Below are 22,882 nucleotides of genomic sequence, written 5' to 3'. Positions count from 1 at the left end.
TTAATTTAAAAAAAGCATATGTCGTGACTATTAATGTTGGTTACACACTTTCTTCCACTAACTGTTGTAATAAGAAAACATTTGCTGATAGGATGCCGTCAAAAGGCGATAATCGATGTTTGTCTCTCAACCTGGAATGCAGCCACCCCACATATCCCTCTCGGCCACCTGCCGTCACTTTTTAGGCCCAGGCGAGAACGTACGTGATCTCCTGCTAAATCGTCAATTTAAGTGGCTCTAAACAACCCTTTGCAGAATCAATCAATCAATACTTTATTTAGTTAGTTGCGTCAAAGAGCTTTATAGTAAGCTAGATCAAAATACGAACGTGTTTTCAAAATAATAAACAAACAATAAAATAAATTATATTATCAAAAGACAATACAGTCTAAAAGTTCTAAATATGTTTTAGCATTTTGTAAAATATTGTATCTCGACATTCATTTACCCATAATTCTTAGCCACAAAAACTGTAACAATCCTCACAAAAACGTACAGAAAAGTTCTAACATCTTCAAGCCTATTATATACCATTTCGTTAGCACAGGGACAAATATTGCAAAAATATGGCTATTCTTGTATTGGCTGTATAATGTTCGCATGGTCTTGTGGTAAAATTCATGTTCTTGTGTGAAAAATGGCAGATCACTTCCCGGAGCTGTCTGCTGAGAGTGTTTTAGATATGAAAATAAACTTGGCGACTTACTGATTGAACGATAAAAACAATTGTCATACCTCCCAACTCAAATACGTTTTCCTATTCACGGGAGGAGAAAGTGTCACTTGTCGTGGGTCAAAACTCACTAACTCCCTAGGGAAACAACAACTTGAACTTTCAACTCGCACGTGATCAGGTCGTGCTCCTTGAAACCGCGGCAAATTAGTTAGCCAGCCGGCATCAAGCAATCTTCGCTGAGGGGAACATTGAGGGTCTCGGGAAACAAAACGCACTGTTTCCCGTGGGGCCAGTCATTAAGTGCTTATTGCTATGTAGCTGGCGTTTTTCCCGCTTCAGTGCGCCCATGCATTGGCTAGTTTATGGTCACAAGACATCTAACAATGAAACTGTTTACCGCCAAATGCCATGAGCGGACAACATTGCGAAAACTATGACGTCAAACGGGAAACAGTTCACTGTTACCCGCGAAATGTTGACCGCTGCTGCACGTGATCAGAGCGTGCAGTTGAAGGTGGCCTGGTGTTGTTGCTGGAGTCTCCGCGCGTTTTTCCTCCGGTTTGACCCATTTGTTTTGCTATATAACAACTGTCTTAATGACTGGTCCCTGGGGAAAAATGGATTTTGTTTCCCTTGAATTCGTCTCGGGAAACATTGAGATTTTCGGGAAACAAAGTTCACTGTTCCCCTCGGGACCAGTCATTAAGTGTTAATAATTGCATATTGAACTCGGTTATCGCAAAATATTGCGATTTGTCATTATCAATTGTTTACCTCAGCCTTCGGTTCGACAAACATTAGCGGAGCTCCGGCGGCCCGAAAGGCCGCCAAGCAGAGCCCCATACCCATATAGAAAAGAAAAGGAATCCCATGAATTGATTTTCTCATGGTTATCATGGCTAGCGGTATTGCTCGTGGGCGTGTACGCACGACGGCGGCAGCGACGGAGTCGCGCAACATGGCGACCATAATCCAGCTCTAGCAAATGCAGCCTTGTTTTACAGCGTACATCTTTGATATTTGACATCCGTGTTATGATTAATTGACAACTATCAAATGAAGGTATCCGCTGACCAATTTCGTATGATCATATCGCGGGCTCAAGTTTTTTTTTAATTCGAGCGCTGACCAAGTGCTGGTTTTCGATTGGATCGCACGCTCACGTCAGACTAGCTTGCTGTAATCAGGGCCAGATTGTTCGGAGACCGGTTAATGTTAAGCGAAGTATAAATTTTTCCTTGTATACATTATTTTTTACTGCTTATGTATTGTGTATTTTGACATTATTGAAACTCAAACTCACCGAAAAGTTACAAAACTCCAATCAAAATTCTCGCTTATCCTGCGTTAGCTTTATCGGGCTTTGAACAACCGGCCCAGGAGCTCCCCTTTTAGCCTTGGCTAAATCTGTATGTTAGATCTGCCTGTCACTGACAAATCTCGATGAAAATCACACCAGTCCCTTACAAGCGAGTATAAATTAGAGTTGTATCTCATTTCAGCCCAGTTCGCGTAAGAATCCTTTGGCTGTTAGCAGCCGAACATTTTGAGTTCGTTTCTGGAGAGCTTTTAACGTTTTTCGCTGAAATTTGGAGGGAACGTTGCCCAATAATCACGCAAAAAGAGGTGTTGTGGAATTTATACTTTTTGCTTTTTCAAAAGCTATGACTATTTTAGTGAAGAAAATGCAGGTTTTATCATCTTTCAACGTTTAACTGCGTGCCAAAAACAAACAAGACAAGTAAGAGTTTCCCGACATTGTTTTTTTTTAGGGAAAAGTGTCAAGTGTTGATCGCATCCTCCCGCTCAAATCTGACCAGACAGGGATTTGATTAGTGAACCTCTATACTTTAGAAAACGGGGCGCTATATTCGGAAAATAGCACTGATTTCCTTTACAAATCTAATTGTGAATTCATGTGTCGTTTGCAAAGTTCAAAAAAGCGTTTATTACAGTCCGAGACAGTGGCCAATACTTTATAATTTGTTTGACTCCAAGATAGCACCTGGAAAATGTTTCTAATGTTTCCCCTAATTACTTTCCAGAAAGAAAGATTACGATACTTTCTACATTTATTTCGGGTATATTTCGTACTTTTGTGGTTAAAGTGCCACTAACCCCCCCCCCCCCCAAATTTTTTCCTTTAATAAAATCTACTAGTTTCCCTGATTACTTCAGCGAAAAAATTATCTCGATTGATAAAATCTCTGCGTTCCTACAAGCGTTTAAACATGTAATTTCTATGTTCACGACCGCGCAAAGTAGTATCTGGGTCGGGCTACCAGTGACGTCACTTCGGGAACCGGGCTAAAACACTCAAGAGACTTTTGACTGAGCTTCGAGGGCAGTCAGAACATTTTCGGGGTTTTTGTGATTCATATTTTATCAAAACTGGACAAGAACTTAACTGAAATAACTGTATCATCTAGCATTACAATTCGGAGTCTAGCTACGATTTGGACGGCTGCGAAGTACACATTTTTTTTTCCTTTTCGAAGTGCGGGTCGCCAGTCGAGATCGCCGCGTTGTATAATTACTGACCGGGATCGACAATTTGCCGGTCCATTTGGGTTATAAAGGTACAAACAATGACTGAAGCGTTAGCTTACAGCTCTTAAAGGGTTATAAAGATGTCAATGAACACGAAGAGTTGGTAATTTGAATTTACAGAACGTGCAAATTTCGGAGTGACAAAACACTTTTACATTCAAATATTAATTTCCCCCGAAATACAAGTTAAAATGCGATGCAGTCGTAATCCACTCCTGCCTACTTCTCCAGATCATTGATCGAAAATAGTTTTAACATAAGAGATAAGCAGAGATGTCGGCAAACAATATTCGAAGGTGAGGTAACTTTTCGCTTCGTTATTGTCGTCAGACCGTAGAATATGCACATTCAATTACTGTGTACGAACACGAGCTACACAAATTTGCATATTCCGTACTAGTGAAATCATGGAAAATCCTTCGACAAGATCTTGAAAAGAGGTTCAGTATACTTCCAGTTAAATGAATACATTTCAACTTCACTGTTATTTTGAATGAAATGTCTATTTTACGCACGCTAATAACCTGGGAGTCCTCGACTTCTTAGTTTGCGTTTCGGTTGACTGATAAGCGCATTCTTCTTTCAGCACAACAATCTCCGTCGGTAGCTATAGGGTCGAATCTTAATCGTTTGTTTCACTTTCCTCGTATATTTATAAATGCTTGATCCATTCTAAGTTTGAAATTTAGATGTTTTTCGTTCCTCGAAGACGAAACTCCAAGAGCAAAACAATTTTGTACTCGGAATGGCCATTGAGGCCCAGTTCAGACGTCGTGCTTCTGCCGTGCCGAACTAAATTGCAATTTGGTTCGACTGTAGCACGGCAGGAAATCAACTCTGATTCAGACGTCGTGCCAGAGTCGAATCAAATCCAGGGTTTACTGAAGCCTCGTAACAATTCTCCTCCTAACTCCCGAGGGAACGAACTCTCGCCAAAACACATTGACATAATTTGTGGATTTAGTTTGGCGCGACAGAAGCACGACGTTTGAATCGCTGCCGTGTCAGAGTCGTGTAGCACGGGAGAGCTTGTCGAACTTAATTGCTTACCGAACTTAATTCAAAAGTTTGATTCAGACGTCGTGCTTCTGCCGTGCTTTTGTCGAACTTAATTCCTAAATTTAGTTCGGCACGGCAGAAGCACGACGTCTGAGCTGGGCCTGAGAAACACGGCCAGATTACAGGCGACCTCCGGCGTGCGTGTGTTTTTATTAAAATCGACAAATTCATAGCTAGTTCACTAGTTCGAAGCCTCAACAATCTTCTTCGCGTCGTTGTAGAACGTGGATTTAGTTTACTATTCATTTAGAGAAGTCAAGTCTCTATTTCAAAACGCGAAGCGTTTAATTTACCGTGTAATTTCGTCACCTATAGTTTCGTCTGGGACTCGCGTCGGAGGATCGTTTGCGCTCGAAATAGTCAGATGGCTCGCAGCTTATCCCAAATTCGTGTCTTATGCAGTACCTTGTCAATTTCAAGCTTTCCACTAGAGATAGAGAAGAATATACAGGCCATGAAAATCTCTAGGTTTTTACAGTAGCGGCGAACCCGAGATCGAAGAAATCCTCAATGGCTCCCCGGCGTTAGCTTCGCACAGATCAGCCCACTTCTTTGGTCTTTTTCTCGTTTCTGGCCGAGTTTCATCGAGATAGAGGTATTGAATGAAGAGGAATACTCTATTCTACGCATCCTGTATTACTACAGCCTCCAACAACATATCTTCCTTGCATTCTGCAGCGATTTTGACACACACTATCGCATGTTCGCATACATTCTTCTCAGAAACAAAATATTGTTATTCCTGAAGTGACGTCAAAAGCCAACTCGTCCCATTCTCCGCTATTCCTCGGTCGTGAACATGGAAAAGGGCAAATTTGCAAGCTTTAAAAATTCATAGAAAATTAACGAAAATAGTTAAAACGATAATTTTTTTGCAGTGGTGATCAGGAGAAAAAGGAAATTTATATTAGCGAAAAAAAAAATTGGGGGGTTAGTGGCACTTTAGTGATGTCTCAAGCTTAGCAATAAACAAGGAGCACGTTAATGAGCCCAGCGTTGGATCCGTATTAGATGTCCTACAGTCACAAACTCAGTGTCCCACTGGAGCTGATAATGTGGAGTGTCACAAACTCAATGTCTCACTGGAGCTGATATTTTTGTGGCAACTATTTTATAAGAGCAATTACTTTACTAAAACAACTACTTTACAAGATTTCTTGAGGGTCTGCATGGGGGTTTTGGAATCTCAGTTATCAATATATTTTTTATATCTCAAATCTCAGCTACCACGTTCAAAAAGATTCATTTTTCAACTTTCAGTGGAAATTTTAAACAATTCAAAGTTATCACTGCATCTCAAATCGCAGTTATAAGTCATTTTTCAACTGACGGTAAACATTTTGACCAAGTCAAAGTTATTACTGAGATTTTGATCAAGGCAAAGTTATTAGTAGATCTCACATCTCAGCTGTCAGTTAAGGCGCACACATTTCTCATTTAGAAGCTGAAATTTGGCTAATCCTCTGCTAGTTGTTATACCCCATCCAGGCCCTCTTCGTTTCTTGAAAGGTACACAAAATGGATACAGCATGCACACATGATCCCCTAATTACCTTAACATCATAGGTAACAACTTTTTGATCAAAAGCTCAGAGTATTTCTGCAGACTTCCTTAAAACAGATGAGGTAACATGGAAACGTAGCCGGATTTTCGCCTGTTGTTTCACTTCAGTCACTTCACCGAAGAACTTGTAAAATAAAACAAGCAACGGTTTTTGTGATTTGAAAAACTCTGAACCTTTTATGTTCGAAATTATATTTTTGTCGATATGAAGGAAAAAATCAGTCTTTGTTTACACACTAACCGGTAGCCTGCGAACAGGCTCCAGGAGAAGACGGGAAAAAAATTCGGCGAGCGCGAAATAAAAGAATGAGCAAAGTGATTCGTTCGGGCTCAGCGGGAGCCTGTTCGCAGGCTAACTAACTGGGTATTTATCACCCAATATACATATGTGGGAAACGTACAAAGCATCACTTCTAAAACATAACCGTTACCAAATTACATTTTCTCTTCCTAAATCAGCTTATAACTAGTACTTTAGAGCCCGGGGAAAACAAAGTAGACAAGCAATGCCACGTGCATTAAAAGCAAATGTATTCTGTAGGAATACTGTAAAGCATGTTAAAGGCAAATAATATCAAACTAAAACTGTACTGCTTTTCCCAGATTTTTGTTAGTTTTATTTATACAGTTTGGTGTGTATTTATGTGTAATATTCAGTTCTTTGTAATAAATACACCTTTCTTAGCAGCGTGGCAAATTGTCATTAAAAATTTGGTACAGACTCTGCTACAGACTCAATAATTAACGATAATTCAGCGGATAAAAAAAGGTGTGATTTAGTCAGACCCACCCAAGATCGTGGATTGGGTTTTTACTCCACTTTGAGAAAAGTAATCGTCGTATTCATTAGCGGCGTGCGAATACGACTGACTGTTTCTACTTGAGTCGATGTGGATATCGTGTCCTTCACCAAATGATGGACCATGAGTAATTATGTAAGCGCCAGATTCTTCGATTCTTTAATATCGTTTCGTGCCAGCTTTCAAATAACTAGACCCTATCGATAAGCATCAAATCCACTGGTTTATAGGGGACTACAAAAGTAAACCATGAAAACCAAACGGAAAATAAGAACATGCAGTGTTTTTCCTCCCTCGGTTTCGCTATGTATAACGAAATAAAACCACAGAATTACCAGCAGCTGCTCAATTTTTTTTTTTTTTAGAAAATGCTAGAAAGCTAGAACCTAAGGTTCCTGCTGTGTTGCAAAACCTTGAACGGTCTTTAAAACAGCTTTTCTTTTCTGAGGACGGCTCCACTGTTAAAACAAATTGCCCCTAAAATGAGACAAGTATGGTCAGAGCGGACAATTTTTTAGACTAAATTAAAGGAAACTGTTTCAGTATTAATGATTAAATTTGGTGCAGATATCAACCAGTTTTAATATGTATTTGGAATTCCAATGTTAGTGCCGCCATTTTTATTGCTAATATTCACAGCTACGTGACGTAATAGCATCTGCTTAAGTGCACTCCCCGGTATGATATAGCGATATCAATTGTTCTAAACATTTCAGTGCGTTTGCAATTTAAATCAGCAAGTTTCTCAGGTATAATTTTGCTTCTCATAGCGATTATCAGGCTTTTTTGTTTCAGCAGTGGAATTTTCCCTAAATTACGTTCGCTGTACCTCGTTAGTGCTCTTGCAACATAATTCAGTAGTTTTCACGGAATCCAAAAAAAAAAATGCTTATGCGTTTTGCTTTGGTGAGAAAAGTTATGGAATAACGAGAAAAACTACTTTACTGGAAAAAAAAAAACAATAGTTTAAAGATTAAATCTACAGAGGTTATGTCTACCATTTTTTGTAGGTGATGGCGTTTTCCTTATTATGCAAATACCGCTATAATCCTCACAAGCCCAGCATCATTGGAATTCCCACCAGTTACACCAGAACAACCCTGGACATTACAGTATGAACCCCTTCTCCCTCCGGCTTCCTTTGAGTGGATACCGCTGCCTCCCTTTGAGTACCCTCCACCTCCACCGGATGCACCATTATCTTCTGACCACCCTCCCCCATCACCAAACCCTCCCATTGCTCCTGGGGCTGGTCCCCCGCTGTACTCGCTGCTTATGCCGCCAACTCGAGGTCGAGCTGTGCATCCGTAGGCCAGGGAATTTATTAAGCACTTATGTACTGCCTGGACTATTCAAATTGATAACTATGATTTTTTGATTATTAAAAGTTGTTTTTATCTCGCTTATTCCTCGATCTCTTCACTTACAATTCCAACAGTCCGCTGCACTGGTATATCAATCATGTAATTGATGTGTTGTCATTTGAATTAGTCTCCACAAGGTTTAGCAAAAAGGCAGCTTGACTAATTAACAATCTAAACTACTCAAGTAATGTACTTTGTTTTCATGAAAAACGTTATTGAATGGCCAGAGAAAATGAAACTCGTCACTTTAAAGATTAAAAGTCTGGAAGCTACAGATTTTTTGTTTCCTAGGCAGACAACCAAACAATTTTCACAAGCCCAGCATCATTGCTATTCCCTCCAGTTACAACGGAACAACTTTGGCCTCTACAATACGAGCCCCCTCCCCCTCCGGCTTGTCGTCGATTATTGCCACTACCTCCCCCAGAGTACCCTCCACCACCCCCTGATCCTCCATTATCCTCTGAGCCCCCTCCCCCACCACCAAATCCTCCCACTGCTCCTGGGGGTGGCCCTCCGTTGTACCCGCTGTTCATGCTGCCGGCACGACCTCCAGTCCAGCCTTGAGCTCGTGACCCGCCTCGTTCTCCATGTTCTTTTCCTACTCTGGCACACCCTTGTGCATACCAGCCTGCACCAACTCCTCCATGGTAGTTAGCACCTGCAGTGTTGCATTCACCTGGCTGCCCCCCGGTACCTCCACTCCGAACATTGGATAAATGTCTCCCCTCACTACTTGTGCCATTTGTTCCCGCCTGACCATCTACACCGTTATATCCACCTGAAGCACCCCCTCCTCCTCCGGCAGCTAACAGAAGCACATTGCCGATAGTATAAACAAAACTGCCTCCGCCTCCCCCCGTACCAGCATTGTCCTCTACAGACAGTCCTAACATAGCTGCTGTCTTGTTGGTCATTTGTCCTCCTTTCACCTCCACTGAGTTTCCTCCTCTCTGTCCCACCACAATATTCAGCACTGTTCCTTTAGTTAGTTTGAACTTGCCCTCAATGTACGCACCCTTGCCGCCATAGTAAGTTCCCGAATTCTCTCCATAGTTGTACGAGTGAGTTCCTCCCCGGCCTCCCCAAGCTTTGATAAGATAGCGAGTGCTTCTGGGAACAGTGAATTTCTGAATAGTTCCAAATCGCCCACTACGCCCACGCGTTGTAAATGTCAAATCAACTATACATATAAGAGAAAAAGGGAAGTCATTAATACCTTACTTAAGAGTGCAATGGATAAACCCAGAGGAATTCAGAATTGAAATTTAGACAACCAAGTCAGTGTCCTGAAGTTTTTATCTTTTAACAAGGCCATTGTAGAATAATTTTGCATTTCTATTTCATGTGAATCCTAAGATCTAATAACGCAATAATTAAAGAGCTAATTTTTTTTCTCAGGTATTCACTTCCAACTCTTTTTTGTTATGGAGACCGAACGTTTTATTGGCACAATCAACACATTAATGGTCAGATGGTTCCTTTGGCTGATATCTATATATACCACAATCGACAATCAGCTATATTTTTTTCCGCTTGGGCTAGATGCAAGTCCAAGTTTTAGCCTGAATAGAGACACTCATCATAATAGCAGGTGACTTAGCAATCTTCCGTCTTCTAGTTTTAAAGATAGAGAAAAGACAGAAAAATAATGTAGAAGAACCCCTACCCTTGCATGTTTTGCCATCTCCCGTAAATCCAGCTTGGCACGAACAGAAGTAAGACCCGCGAGCATTTTGACACGTTGCATTGGTGTCACAGACCTGCGCAGAAGCACTGCATTCGTCGATGTCTAAGGGAAAAAGGAACAAAAACAAAATGGAGCAAATACCTGAGCTACGCAATGAATATTGGAACAATTGGATCTTTTCCCAAGATGGACTGTCTCTGGTGGAAGTGAAGACAGCATTAATTGGCGCTGGAATAAGATTGTTTACTGAATGAACTGGTCATTATTAAAGCTGGGAAATTAATGAACTTGTGCATCTGGCATAGGGCACAAATGCATCCGATATTCTTCTTCTAGATCTTTTACTTAACAGTCCCTCGTACTGCTTCAAGTTTGTCAGTGTATTGTATATAGTACACCAAAAAGCCTGGAGCCTTTAGGAGCCTATATCAAAAAGTATAATACCCTTGATATGCTAGTCACCTTCTGTGTTCATGTCACAGTAAGCGAGCACAGTCTTGTCAGGTATAATGGAGTAAAACCAGTAATTTCCGCTGATCGCTCGTCCTTCTTCACTCAACTTGATTTCTTTGCACGTTTCGGCAGGTAACTCCAGAATAGAGCCAAGTGGGACTGAAAAGAGAAATTAAAAAGCCACATGATTCTTTGTCTAAGTTCTACGCTACACTGCAGTCTATTATAGTAACTCACCCCTATTCCAATCTCGTCGAAAATAATATCGGTCAGAGTTAGGAACGAAGTCCTCCGGTCTGGCTTCTTTGGTCCGGTTGTTCAACTCGCACACGTGTTTAGAGATGACAAAATTAAAGCTTTGACATCTGGCGTCGAGATAACACTCCCGCAAGCACACATCGCCGAGGGAAGCTCCTATGATCTTGAAGATGTGTCTCCGAAGCATCATACCCAAGATGGAACGTTCGCCCTCATTATTGTTGCATTGTTGAGTAGCCGCTTCACGGATTAACAGACACAGAACAAGCAGAATTAGGAGGTAAACGAACTGTTTTACGACCATTCTGCTCTGTCTGCAATTTGAAATGTTGATATATGTATGAAAATTATGCATTTTAAAAGTTCACACACATAAATTAAACCGTAGTAAAAAAAAAAATGTTGTATTAATATGCCCAATTATGATGGATTCATCTAGAGACGCTTCTACGTTGGGAATTCAACTCTAAACGCTAGTAAACTCGTTCGAATTCTGAAAGCGGGAATGGCTGCGGGAAGCTCTCACCATCAGATCAGAGACTATTTTTTGGTGTAGTCTAAGCCTCGTATTTGACCCAGTTAATGCTTGCCCTAATTCCAAATCGAGAATTGAGCGATATGCTATAATGTCTTTCAGGGAGGTTTTAGTTAGATTAAGACTTCCGTGAAATTCAGTGTATTCTTGAGTTTGGCTTCATTTCAGTCGTTTCCATGTTGTGGCACGATGACAGGCTTCTAATACTTCCGGCAGACGTTTTTGTTTTGTTTTTTGTTTTTTTTTTTAGTTCAACAACACAACGTTATAACATCGTGTTAAAGCTTTTTGCAATTATGAAGTCGATTTTGTAACAAAATATGAAAATATACCTTTTAAATTTGGCTTTTCTAAGGCCCGGTTGAAACGTCGAACTTCACATATGCCGAACGTAATACCAATTTGGGTCGACCCAAATAATTAAGTTCAGCAGTTGATTCAAACGTCGAACCTAATTCAGTCGAGATTAATTGCAAAAATAAAAGAGACACTATCGCAAACGGCGGTTATTGCTGACCAAAATGGCGGGAAAATGTGGAAAAGACAAACTGTGGAAATGAAGAGCTTGCTTTTCTTGCAAGTGCGATCAAGGAGGGTAGAAGAAGTCGAAGAAGGCGACTCCAGGTGCAGTTAGCATTAACAAACGAAGATGATTTTTGAATTTGGCTTGCCTTCCATTATTGCTTATTCCCAAAGGAACATCACAATTCCTCGTCCAGTTCGTTCCTGTCGTCGGTTTCTTCAAGATCCATTTATTTTGTCTTTTTCTCTCAAAAACATGACTCGCAGTACGCCACCGAACTACCTGCTTTCCAAACCGCTACACTCTCATCGTTTTCAAATACGGAACACCGCATAGGGAGGTGGTTTATGCAAATCAAGCAAGTATCTTTCGTGCTCTCGAAGCAAGAAGAACACATATTTTCCCGCTCTTCCCGCCATTTTGTTGTAAAAGACCAAAACACGGTACGCATAACAAAAATAGAAAACGTGCAGAGCTGTGGGTAACAATTGATTTTAATAATGTATTTGTAACGTGTGCATTAGGTTCGGTACGTGAAAAGTTCGACGTTACGTTTGAATCGGAGTCGCTCCGTAGTCGAACTGACCGGCTGGCCATGTCAAACTTAATTCTCGGCTCGACTCAAATAACATTTGTCGACCTTAATTGATTCAAACGTCGATCTCGTCATGTACTCAATTGGGGCTATTAGGTTCGGCTCATGTTCAAGTTCGACCTTTGAACCGGGCCTAAGTCACTCCCTTGATAGTGCTCCGTTTAGATGTTAACCGTATAATAACGAGAAAATGAGCGAAACCCAGTATCCTTTGGTCTATTAAGTAGTTCGTGTATTACCACAGCAAAACACGGAAGGGCAAAGGAAAATTGCAAAAAAAAAATTAAGAAAAAAAAAATAATATAAAATAAATACTCACTAATCTCTAACCGAATCCTGATGGCGATCACGATTTCCAGTCCAATCTCCGGGATCCCTGAGGACTTCTTCTCTCTCGAAAGAAACTAGTTATGTGTATAAAAGACCCTCGACTAAATAGAGAGTAAACGAGGTTCCAAACTGCCGCAGTTCAACTGTATCGTATGATGAATAACTGCGACGACTGTTGAATAGAGCTCTTTGCTATCAGTGCTTTTGGAAGCGAGAATATCATGTCCTTATATGGATAAGAAAGTTGTCATGGCGTTATGTAATTAAGAAAAAAAAAAAAACTTCCCATCTGCAGTTATTGTAATAGGCGAGTAACTAATGCTAGATGGTAATAAACAAGTTTAAACTTTCGAGATCTGACCTAGTTGATTTTTTTCTATTTAAGAATGTTTTGCTTTTATTCATTTTTATTCGCTCAATTCGTATGTATTTAATCTATCGTCTGCTGATGGTTTGACGGGGAGTGTGTGTTTGCATATGATGTTCTGTATGCCTTAATTGTTTTCAAAGACGACACAATTTGAACAAAGAGGAAGTCTCAAGGATGTTGACGGAACATATTTCATTTTTATGTTCAGGCATCGTGCAAAAGTTAGCCTCCCCCTCACTCTTCCGGGCAATAACAAAAGAACGAAGACAAACTAAAGAAGTGATAATACTAGAGAAAAAAAGAAACTAAAGATAAGAAAACTGAAGTTAAAAATTGTGCTCTTTGCCAGCCCTTTATGGTTTTTCCTCTTTTTGTTTTTTTTTAAACAATTAAAATTTATTTTGGGATAGAACTATAAATGCATTGCTTCTGGTATACCCACTTCACTACTGTTTTGTTTTAGCTACATGCCTTTAAAAAGACATCAAGGGAGGAATATGTTTACAGGTGAATTTCAATAGGTTTAAATAAACATCAATTGCAACTTGCGAAGAATGACGAACGAAAGTAAACACACGCACTTCAAGAGTAAACACACTTAAAATAGCATGTAGCACAGGTGATGTTGCAAAAGTTCTCAAGTGATGGTAGTAAAGCACGGAATGCAATGACAGAAACACGACAACATCTACAGTCAACTCTGTAGCGGACACCCGTGGTGTTCTAAATAGCGAGTTTTCGCAATAGAGGGTTTTGATAAAAATGACCAAAATTTTATTCGTGAAGTGTCACAAATAATGTATCCTGCTATATTATTTTGAGATTAACTTTCCAGTACGCATCTACTTTGACACATAGTCATGTAATAGCGGTGCTCCCACGCGCCGAATGCTCGCGAGCGGACCTCTATTGATAAGAAGATTTGATAACTCGTCGAGCCCCCCCGCCCATAACGTTTTTTAAAGTTTTGAAATGACGATTTACCCTAAGAAGCTAAAACTTTCAGTAGCTGTTCATTCACTCAATGGCTAAGGGAAAGACGAAAGACAGCCCTGACAGAAAAACCGTGGTCCTCCAGGTTGGGTTTGAGCAGTAGGCTAGCCCCCTACTGTCGTAAAACTCTGATTGTTCCAGAAACGTCTACAGGAATTCGTATCACTCAACCAGTCTTGAGCGCAAGAGATACAATCTCAAACGGGATTGAAATGACACATTACAGCCAAATCCACAATGGGACGATGCAGGGCCGAACCGATTACTCACACCCAGGACTACTACCAACCTCGGGACAAGCAACGTTAGTATCATGTTTGAGGCTGGAAGAGCTTAACAGGCACTCTTCTGGAACCCTCAAGGCAAACGAAACCCTGGTGGGCCGAAAAACAATTGGAGAAGATCAGCCGAACAAGAACTAACTGCGGCAAATAGGCCTGCGATGGACCCAAATTAAACGACAAGCTCTTCATAAAAACATCGATTTTAATTTTAATTTTAGACTAAATAATGTCATTTACCATTATGATACCCGCCAGTGCAAGAATCTGCACCTTTCTGCTCCCAAATCAAACTGGGCAAAGCAAAAAATCGCATACCAAGCAGCTCTCGATTTTAACTTTGTAAGTCTTGAAATACAGGAAACTGAATCTATTTTACTTTTCAAGAGTACCTCATATTTTCATGGCAGATAGGCAAGGGTATGACAAAAACTACTGGATACTTTTTTTTGGCAAAATAGCCTTTTATTTCAAAGAAATATGCAAATTACCAAATTCCGTTAAAATCGTCATTTGACGCACCATTTTATTCAACAAGTTTGAGACCCTCGCATGCAAAACCACATTATTCTTCCGTCTTTAAAAACACTCAAATATTTTTGTGCAATGTTTAATTGTGTACTGGGTTGATTTTAGGGAATGTTGCGTTGTCTCTTTGGGTGCAAAATAATTAAACTTCGAAGACATGTAAATTATTCACGTAAAAGTACTTTGTGAATATAATTAATTTTCACCATGTGCGAAACCTTCAAATGGATTAAGCTTCTGGTGGTTGAATCGCAGAAGGATGGTCTACAGATTCCTGTAAAATTTTCTTTGGGCAAATGATTGTGAGCGACGCGAGAGCTTTTCAAAGTACGTTAAAATGCAGATATTTGACCATCCGTCGTCAAATTTCAATTTACGGGTTGGACGTACATTTTAGCATGCGCCACGTGACTTGACCTATGTCAAGTTGAAATAGACACAGAGCTGATAATTTCGAAATGTTCTAACCTCATGTGCTGTAAAAGGCAGGTCCAAAGCCGATTTGACGTGTTTCTCTCGCCATTCGTCGCACATAAAGCAGAAGTTTGCTTTTGTTTACATAACGTCCGATGTACATCGCCAACTGTCAACTTACTTAATGTTCGAATACCATGAATCTGTGACCATCTTTCTGCGCATATTAACATCACTGCATCTAAGTCAAAAAGCGGCTGAGTCATTTGTAGATAGTTGCTTGCTTTACAGTGCGCCAAAATATCACGTTTGATCGACTGCTGACCATTGCTGATTAGCGTATCGTTGCAGCACAATCGTACAGCCGTTATCTGTTCGTCACGCAATGCTGTCACGGCATATGTTGCACATTTGGATCTATTTTAAATAGAGCACTCTCAGGGTAAGTGAAACAATTTAATCATAGTTCATCTGTTTGTTCATATATATAATAATATGTGTGTATATTTATATAATCGTATTCCATAGTGTACGTGAACTCGGTCCAAATCACGTTTGTTTCAGACAACAGCTGTAAAGCTAGTGTCCGTACGTAAAAAAATCACCATAAAAAATTATAGATCAATGAAGCAAGAACTAGCTGAAATAAAAATAGGAAATCACAACGTGTCTAATTCGTGAGAAAAACGGACTAAATTTAATCAGTAATTACGTGAGTAAATAGCCCTGGCCATGCCATTTTGGCGTATTTTGTTTGCTTAGTGGCGAGGCATTGGTATGTTTGTAACAGAAAATAGAGGACTGTTTGCATATCTCTTTGAAATAAAAGGATGTTTGGTCAAAAACACTATCCAGTAGTTTTTGTTATGCCCTAGCCTATCTACCATAAGAATATGAGCCAAATCAAATTTTCGACCCTTGCCGCGAAATTAAGAATTTGTCTGATTTTTACAGGCAGGCACTCTTAAATAGCATATTTTCGTAAAAAGGAGGCGATCATTTGACATGGTCTTATATGTTAAATATTCATGGAGATCGCACCGCCACCAGAGATTCCATTTTTTAATTCTGGTCCCTCCCCCCCCCCCCCCCCTCTTTGTGCCTGTCAATTACGCCCGATCCCCCCTTCCGTTTCTCAGAAAACCATGTGATCGCCTCCGCCCCCAAAAAATCCTCCGCTACCCCCCAGGAGATAAATAATGACCGGTTCCTAAATACTGTAGCGCTAAACTCGTACCTAGGTCTTTTCGCGCTGTGCAATTGTTTTTGGTTTACATATAATACAGTGGGCTACCCTCGGGGAAATGGGAGGTGGCCGCTTAATAGGGGCTGGCCGCTTAAAAGAGGTTGGTGTACCTTGAAAATTTCTTCACCATCGGGTTTTTAAATTTCTTAGTGAACATGGAGTCAATTAAAGCCTACAGAGGTTATTCTCCATGTTGGTACGAACGATGTTAAGACCTCTGAACCTCGAGAAATTGCTGAAGGGATTGTTAACCTCGGATTGAAGATTCAAAACCACTCTCCAGACTGCAACATAAAAATTTCGTCTTTAATTTTGAGAGCAGACGACAATCTCGACTGCAAAATCAATGAGGTCAACAGAATCGTAAGCCGCTTTGCCAAGCAATATGCATGTGTTACACTCTACTCAATCTCGCACAGGAACTACTACAAAACTACAATGACACGTTTTCTCATCGATCCTCGTTTCGTTTTCATTCTCGCCAACGCGTGGGATTTTCGATCCCATAATAATAAGTAACCTGGGGCTGGGCCCAGTCCCTCACGTTCTACTTGTAACACACTCCCCTCCAACAGAAATGTCGTCCCGACATTATAACAGGAAATACAAAACCAAAAAGAACAATGGTTAGGAGGGAGCGTCAGTTCTCATCATGTTTCAAACTGAATACTTATTGTGGCAGTTCCATTATCCGCAGGTTTTGTCTTTAACAGTTTGTAACTAGAGGGAAAATCCAACACAAATTTCGCTTATGAGTTAAATCACAGAAGGCGAGCAACAGGTCTGCTTGTCCATGGTTAATACTCGGAGTAATCAGTTGTGACTTCAGGAGTGTTCATTACTGGTTTGTCCATATGGGCTGTGGTATATACTGCAGCTGTGGAATAAATGGGATGTGCGGGGTGTAGTGAACACACCGGCAGTGAGGTACAAGCCAGTTGGCCATGACTTGGTAGGGAAGTATCACCTGAGGGCATTGAATTGCGTTTACTACTGGGTTTAAACGTTGGTACTCGGGTACCCCCATCTGACTGTAAGTCAGAATCCGAGTGGGTCGTCTCTCCCTTCTAGGTCGCGTAGCTCCCTCTAGGTGTTCCTCTGAATCTGAATTGTCACTTTCCTCAGGGGCCATATCAGTCACATCTAGAAAGGATGAATTTGGCACTGATGAGTCACCAGTGTCCACTTGTGGGTCAGGTTGGTCCCTGGTATCTGACATAGTGGCACAATCTTCATTATCACAGTGGTCCTGTGGGTCCATAGGAGGGGTGTCTACTTCCGCCGAAAGGCTATTTCATGGGTGACTGGAGAGGACAGTGTGTTCATCTCATACTCATCATCGGAACTCTCTCCAATGTCTTCAGGCTGAGGTGGCACTCTAGGTATTAGTTGGGTGGTCTTGGATGATGCTCTCGTTGGTTTAGGCTGTGGTAAAGCATCACAAGGAAGTAGCAAGTTACGGTGTAACACTCGTTGTTTCCCACGGCCAAGTTCTGGCTTTACTCGATAGACTGGACTATCAGATATGCGTTCCTCAACTACATAAATTTGCTCTTCCCAGTGTGAACGGAGCTTTCCAGGTCCTCCCCTTTCTGAAAGGTTTCTAACAAGTACGCGGTCGCCGGGGAGTAGGACTGCTGCGGAATCCTTCTTGTCGTAATACACTTTACTCCTGGCTGACGATTTCTGGGTGTTCCTAGATGCTAGGTCGTAGGCCCGTCTCATATCTGCTTGCCACGTCTTTACATAGTCCTGGTAATCACCCTGTTGAAGGTCGTTGTCTAGGTCAAACAGCAACTCAACTGGTAATCGTGGGGAACGGCCAAACATCAGGTAAAATGGCGAGAACCCAGTCGTTTCGTGTCTTGTGCAGTTGTACGCATGTATAAGCTTGTTTAAGGAATCTTTCCAGTTCGATTTCTTTTCCTCCGGGAGGGTCCTTGGCATCGAGAGTAACGTTCGGTTCATGCGTTCTACCTGGCCATTGCCCTGTGGGTGGTATGGAGTGGTTCGCGAGCTGGCAACTCCACTGAGACGTTCTAGGTTGTGGAACAATTTGTTTTCAAACTCACCACCTTGGTCGTGATGTATTCGTGCTGGGAAACCGAACCTTGGGATAAACTCATTGTAGATCTTCTCAGCAGCAGTGCGGGCCGTCTTGTTGCGCGTTGCATAGGCTTGGGCATATTTGGTAAAGTTATCAACAATCAGCAGTACATATTCATATCCACCTTTGCTCTTGTCCAGATGCAGAAAATCAATGGAAACTACTTCAAAGGGTGCTGATGTCATCAGGTGCATCATAGGTGCTTTCGTGACTGTGTTTGGTTTCTTCTGTTTGATGCATCTGCAACGTTGTGTCACAAAATACTCTATGTCACGGTACATATGTGGCCAGTAGAAGCGGGACCTTGCAAGTTCTGCGACTCTCTCCACTCCAAGGTGTCCCATCTCTGTGTGTAGTTCTTTAAGTACCACTGGGATGAAGTTGTGTGGCAGAACTAATTGTATCTTAGAGCTTGTTCTTCGTCGCAGGATACCATGTTCATCAACTTCGAGTTTCTTCCATTCTCTCATAAGGTTGGTAACTCCATGGGGTTCATTCTTCAGTTGGCCACCACCCGGTTTGATCCCGTGTGTCTTGTAGTAAAGCACGCGGCATATAGCACTATCCGAGTGCTGTGCCTCCTTGATTTCACTAGGGCTGAAGGGTTTTAGATTCAGATCCTTTGATGTCGGTTCAGGAGTTGTCAAGTCTGCGGCAATTGCCGTAACCCATGGGATTGTGCCTTTTGCCTGTTCCCTAACTGCTTCCACGGTTGCTTCAAGGACATCTTTGGGTACTTCCTCTGTACAATCGCTCATATACTTGTCTATGTCCAATGGGATTCTTGACAGAACATCCGCGTCAACATTAGTCTTGCCCGGTCGGTACTTGATTGTAAAGTTATAATCCGCTAACTCGGCCACCCACCGATGCCCCGTGGCATTCAACTTTGCTGATGACATCACATACGTTAACGGGTTATTGTCAGTGAAAACAGCGAAGGATGGAGCATAGAATAAGTAATCCCTGAATTTGTCAGTAATTGCCCACTTTAGGGCCAAGAATTCTAACTTTCCTGAGTGCAAGTGGTAGTTCCGTTCCGCGGGCGTCAATGTCCTTGAGCCATAGCCAACAACTCTCAATTTCCCCCCTTGTTCTTGGTAGAGCACCGCCCCAAGTCCTTCGCTTGAGGCATCCGTGTGCAGTACAAATGGTCGTTCAAAGTCAGGGTAAGCCATTACCCCTGGCTGCATAAGAAGTTCAATTAGGAAGTTTAATCGCTCTTGGTGTCTTTCATTCCACGAGATTTTGTGATTTGATGACCATTGTCCTTTCGATGTCGGCAACTTCCACTTGGGGTGCTCTTTCTGTCCTTTAGCTCTGCTGGGCTGGTCACTGCATTCTTTAACTGAAAGTAGGTCATAAAGGGGTTTGGCTAATCTGGAGAAGTCGCGAATATATTGGCGATAATAGCTTATGAAACCCAGGAGTTTGCGCAATTCACCAACAGTTCTTGGTTTAGTTTCCTTAAGGGCTGCCACTGCTGCAACGTCTGCTGAGTCCATCGTGTAGCCATCTGCTGAGACTATTCTGCCTAAGTAACGAACACGGGGCTTAAACAACTCACATTTCTTTGGCTTCAGCTTGATACCATACTCCTGCAAACGTTTAAGTACCTTTCGCACATTGTCTACATGCTCAGAAAATGTTCTACTGTACACCAGGACATCATCAAGATATGGAATACATATTTCATCGCGGAGACCTTCTAGGCATTTCTCCATGTACCTCTGGTAAGCGGCCGGTGCATTTTTAAGGCCAAAAGGAATCCGGTTCCACTGGTATAAACCCCAGGGGATGATGAACGCTGTTAGATGTCGGTGTTCTTCTGCTACGAATCCTTGGTGATATGCCTTTCCTTGGTCTAACACTGAAAAGTAAGTGTTCCCACTGAGACTATTCAGGATGTCTTGGATGCGAGGGATGGGCTGGCGGTCATCCTCAGTTTTGCTGTTTAACTGCCTATAGTCAACACATAGTCTCAGACTGCCGTCTTTTTTTCTCACACATACCACTGGGGAAGAGTAGGGTGACTTTGAGTTGCTTATCCAACCACGATTGATCATATCCTGCAAGTGTGACTTTACCTCTTCGTACAAGGGCTTTGGAATTGAATTGTATGTTTTTTGTACTGGGATGTCATCTCTCAGGTTGATTTCCAATTTCAAATGTTCGTCACATCCAATGTCACCATCATCTATAGCGAAGGCCCCGGATTCTTCCCTCAACATCTCCTTGACAATCACCCGTTGCTCACTTGACAAATGGCTCAAGTCAACTGGGGGAGTCCACTTTGCTTTACTTTGTTCGGGCTGACTTGGCTCCCACTCATAACTGGTTGCCTCACTCCAAGTTTCACCTTCCTCTTTCTCTTGTTTCTGTTCAGCTTCGACTGGCAGTGGCGTGACGGACTGCACTAACTGTATAGTGCCCAGTTCTGTCCGCCTACCTAAGGTCATCTCTCGTTCGGTGTTGTTGCATACTGGAACATACATTCGGCTCGAAGACCTCGGGGAGATTCGGTGGAGACAGCCCTGAACTTCTAGCCCCTCAGGCCACGCCCCTTCCTCTTTGGGCTCAAACACAACAGGCAAATCTTCTTCTAATAGTCCAAAGTGTACCTGACATTTGACTCTCACAGTCTCTCCTGGTGGGACACGTATGTCTTGTCTGCCGACTCTGAGCATACCGGTGTCAGCTTCATCATCCATACTTTGGATGAAATTAACCAGCGCTCTTGCTTCGCCCTCTTTCACAGATGGGAACGAGTCATTCACTATTCGGGGCTATAGGCTGGTTGTGTTGGGGCTACTACTCCTCTTAATGACCTCTTCAATGACATTAAAGCCGATGATGGGATACTCCTGATTATCTTCACTTCCTATTAGTATGGGTACTGTCAATGGCTCCGAGTACCCGTCCTCCCCAACCAACTGGAACTCTACCTCAATCCAACCATCATATGCGATTTTTGTACCGTTCACGGCCTGGAGATTTAATCCATCTTCCCCCAATAACTCGCTTATGTCTCTTACTGGCTCGTTTGGTAGGTTAATTTCTTTCCAATGTTTGGACACAACACAAACTTGAGCTCCGGTATCCCACAGGGCATCCACCTTTTCCCCTTGAATCAAGCAGGAAACCACACATTTTCTTCCCACTAATTTGGTGAGTTTAGAGCGTTGTCTCGGGGTTAGGTGGGAACTGAACGACGTTTTCAATGTTTCAACACTTGCCCTTTCCCTCAGTTCAACTTCGCTAATGGCTTGACATAGTTTCTTATGCTTCTCCCAATGTTCCCTTTGACAAACTTTTGAACAATAGTGGCTAGTATGGCACTGTGAACACCGCAAGTATTGATGTGCCCAATCCTCCCTCTTTCCACAGTTCATGCATTGTTGGGACTGCTCATGAATCGGGGGGGCTGCTCCTTGTCCCGTGGGGGCAACCCTTGTCTGTTTCCCTGGGGGCTTGCTGAGTTATAGCCCCTTCGGTTTGACCTTAGGCATTGGTAACTGAAGTGGCCGACATCACCACAGTTGAAACAATGGTTGCAACGGAAACCCTTTCCTTGTCTTTCACAATTCCAGCACCCTCTAGGGCGAACCCTCCCTTGCTTTACAGGGTTGTACTGTGGGTGAGGGCTAGCGCGGCTTTGTTGTTCCATGCCCTCCCGGATAGCAGCCAATTCCGCTTTCAACTCTCTAACTTCAGTAAGAAGGTTAACTTTTGGTGGCTTTTCTGGAGTTTTACCTTCAACTGAGGCATGGCTGTCGTCATGGGTGGCCAATTGAGCTACAAGCTGTGTGAGGGTTCGGTTTGTGAGCTGGTCATGACGGGAACCAAGCTTCTGCATTCTTTCTGTTTCATTACTAACTGCTGCATTCAATTTCTCAAAAAGTTCTTCATCTTCCACTTGGGTGTTTTGCAGGCATGGTTTTATCTCCATTTTAATGCTATCCTTCCGTAACCCAGTTAATAATGAATGCAGAAACATGCACTGTACCAGCTTTGGGTCATACTTCAAATCAGATCCTGCTTCTTGAGATGCAAACAGTACTTTCTGCTTTAGATCAAGGAGGCGAACAAGAAAGTCCTGAGGGGTCTCCCCAGCTTCCTGTACTGCCGAACTGAGCAGCTGATACATTTCCGTAGGCCCCCTTTCTTGGTAATGTGACCGGAGTATTTTACGTAATCTGGCAAGATCTAGATCGGGCTTACCTTCCAAGTAGCTCCTCAATCTAAGGCCTGGATTGATGGCTCGAATAACGGCCTCGACAATTTCTTCTTCTTTATAGCCCCGTTTCAATCCAGCGTTAATTTGGTGAGCAAGACTGGTAAAGCTCAAGCGATCTTTCTGACGTGAATCTCCAATCTGTCCCGATATTTTAAATTCCTTCCTGAACGGTGGAATCGCTGTGGTTTCTTTAGGCGTAACTGCATTTGTGCTTGACTTGACAGCAGACTTCTGATCCACATGTTCGGTTTTCACACCACCCTCTTGTTCACTCTTCGCGTCCTTCGTTGCCGGTTTCTTTTCTTTAAT

General features: G+C 42.1%; 2 protein-coding genes across 2 annotated transcripts; both read right to left on the bottom strand.

Annotated features, from left to right (window-relative positions):
• Positions 1–7,665: 7,665 nt before the first annotated feature.
• Positions 7,666–9,237, bottom strand: LOC145472021 (uncharacterized). Its single transcript, XM_081454909.1, has one exon. It carries the CDS (start codon positions 8,928–8,930, stop codon positions 8,301–8,303), a length of 630 nt encoding a protein of 209 aa, XP_081311035.1. The 5' UTR covers positions 8,931–9,237; the 3' UTR covers positions 7,666–8,300.
• Positions 9,238–9,544: 307 nt separating this feature from the next.
• On the bottom strand, positions 9,545–10,832 carry LOC145472023 (uncharacterized). Its single transcript, XM_081454911.1, has 3 exons — positions 10,394–10,832; positions 10,166–10,315; positions 9,545–9,805 (listed from the first exon to the last, which is right to left on the bottom strand). Exons 1-3 carry the CDS (start codon positions 10,767–10,769, stop codon positions 9,555–9,557), a joined length of 777 nt encoding a protein of 258 aa, XP_081311037.1. The 5' UTR covers positions 10,770–10,832; the 3' UTR covers positions 9,545–9,554.
• Positions 10,833–22,882: the final 12,050 nt, after the last annotated feature.

Source organism: Orbicella franksi, unplaced genomic scaffold, assembly GCF_964199315.1.
Source record: "Orbicella franksi unplaced genomic scaffold, jaOrbFran1.1 SCAFFOLD_102, whole genome shotgun sequence".
NCBI classification, from domain to species: domain Eukaryota; kingdom Metazoa; phylum Cnidaria; class Anthozoa; order Scleractinia; family Merulinidae; genus Orbicella; species Orbicella franksi.
Note: the sequence above shows the minus strand (reverse complement) of the source record. Positions and strands in the feature narration are given on the sequence as shown.

Bases quoted from the DNA above. Each gene is read 5' to 3' on its own strand.
- LOC145472021 (XM_081454909.1), bottom strand. From the start codon at position 8,930: ATGACCAACAAGACAGCAGCTATGTTAGGACTGTCTGTAGAGGACAAT.
- LOC145472023 (XM_081454911.1), bottom strand. From the start codon at position 10,769: ATGCATAATTTTCATACATATATCAACATTTCAAATTGCAGACAGAGC. The intron at 10,316-10,393 runs GTGAGTTACTAT...TTCTCTTTTCAG, and splicing joins TCGACGAGATTGGAATAGGG to TCCCACTTGGCTCTATTCTG. The intron at 9,806-10,165 runs GTGACTAGCATA...TTTTTCCCTTAG, and splicing joins CTGTGACATGAACACAGAAG to ACATCGACGAATGCAGTGCT.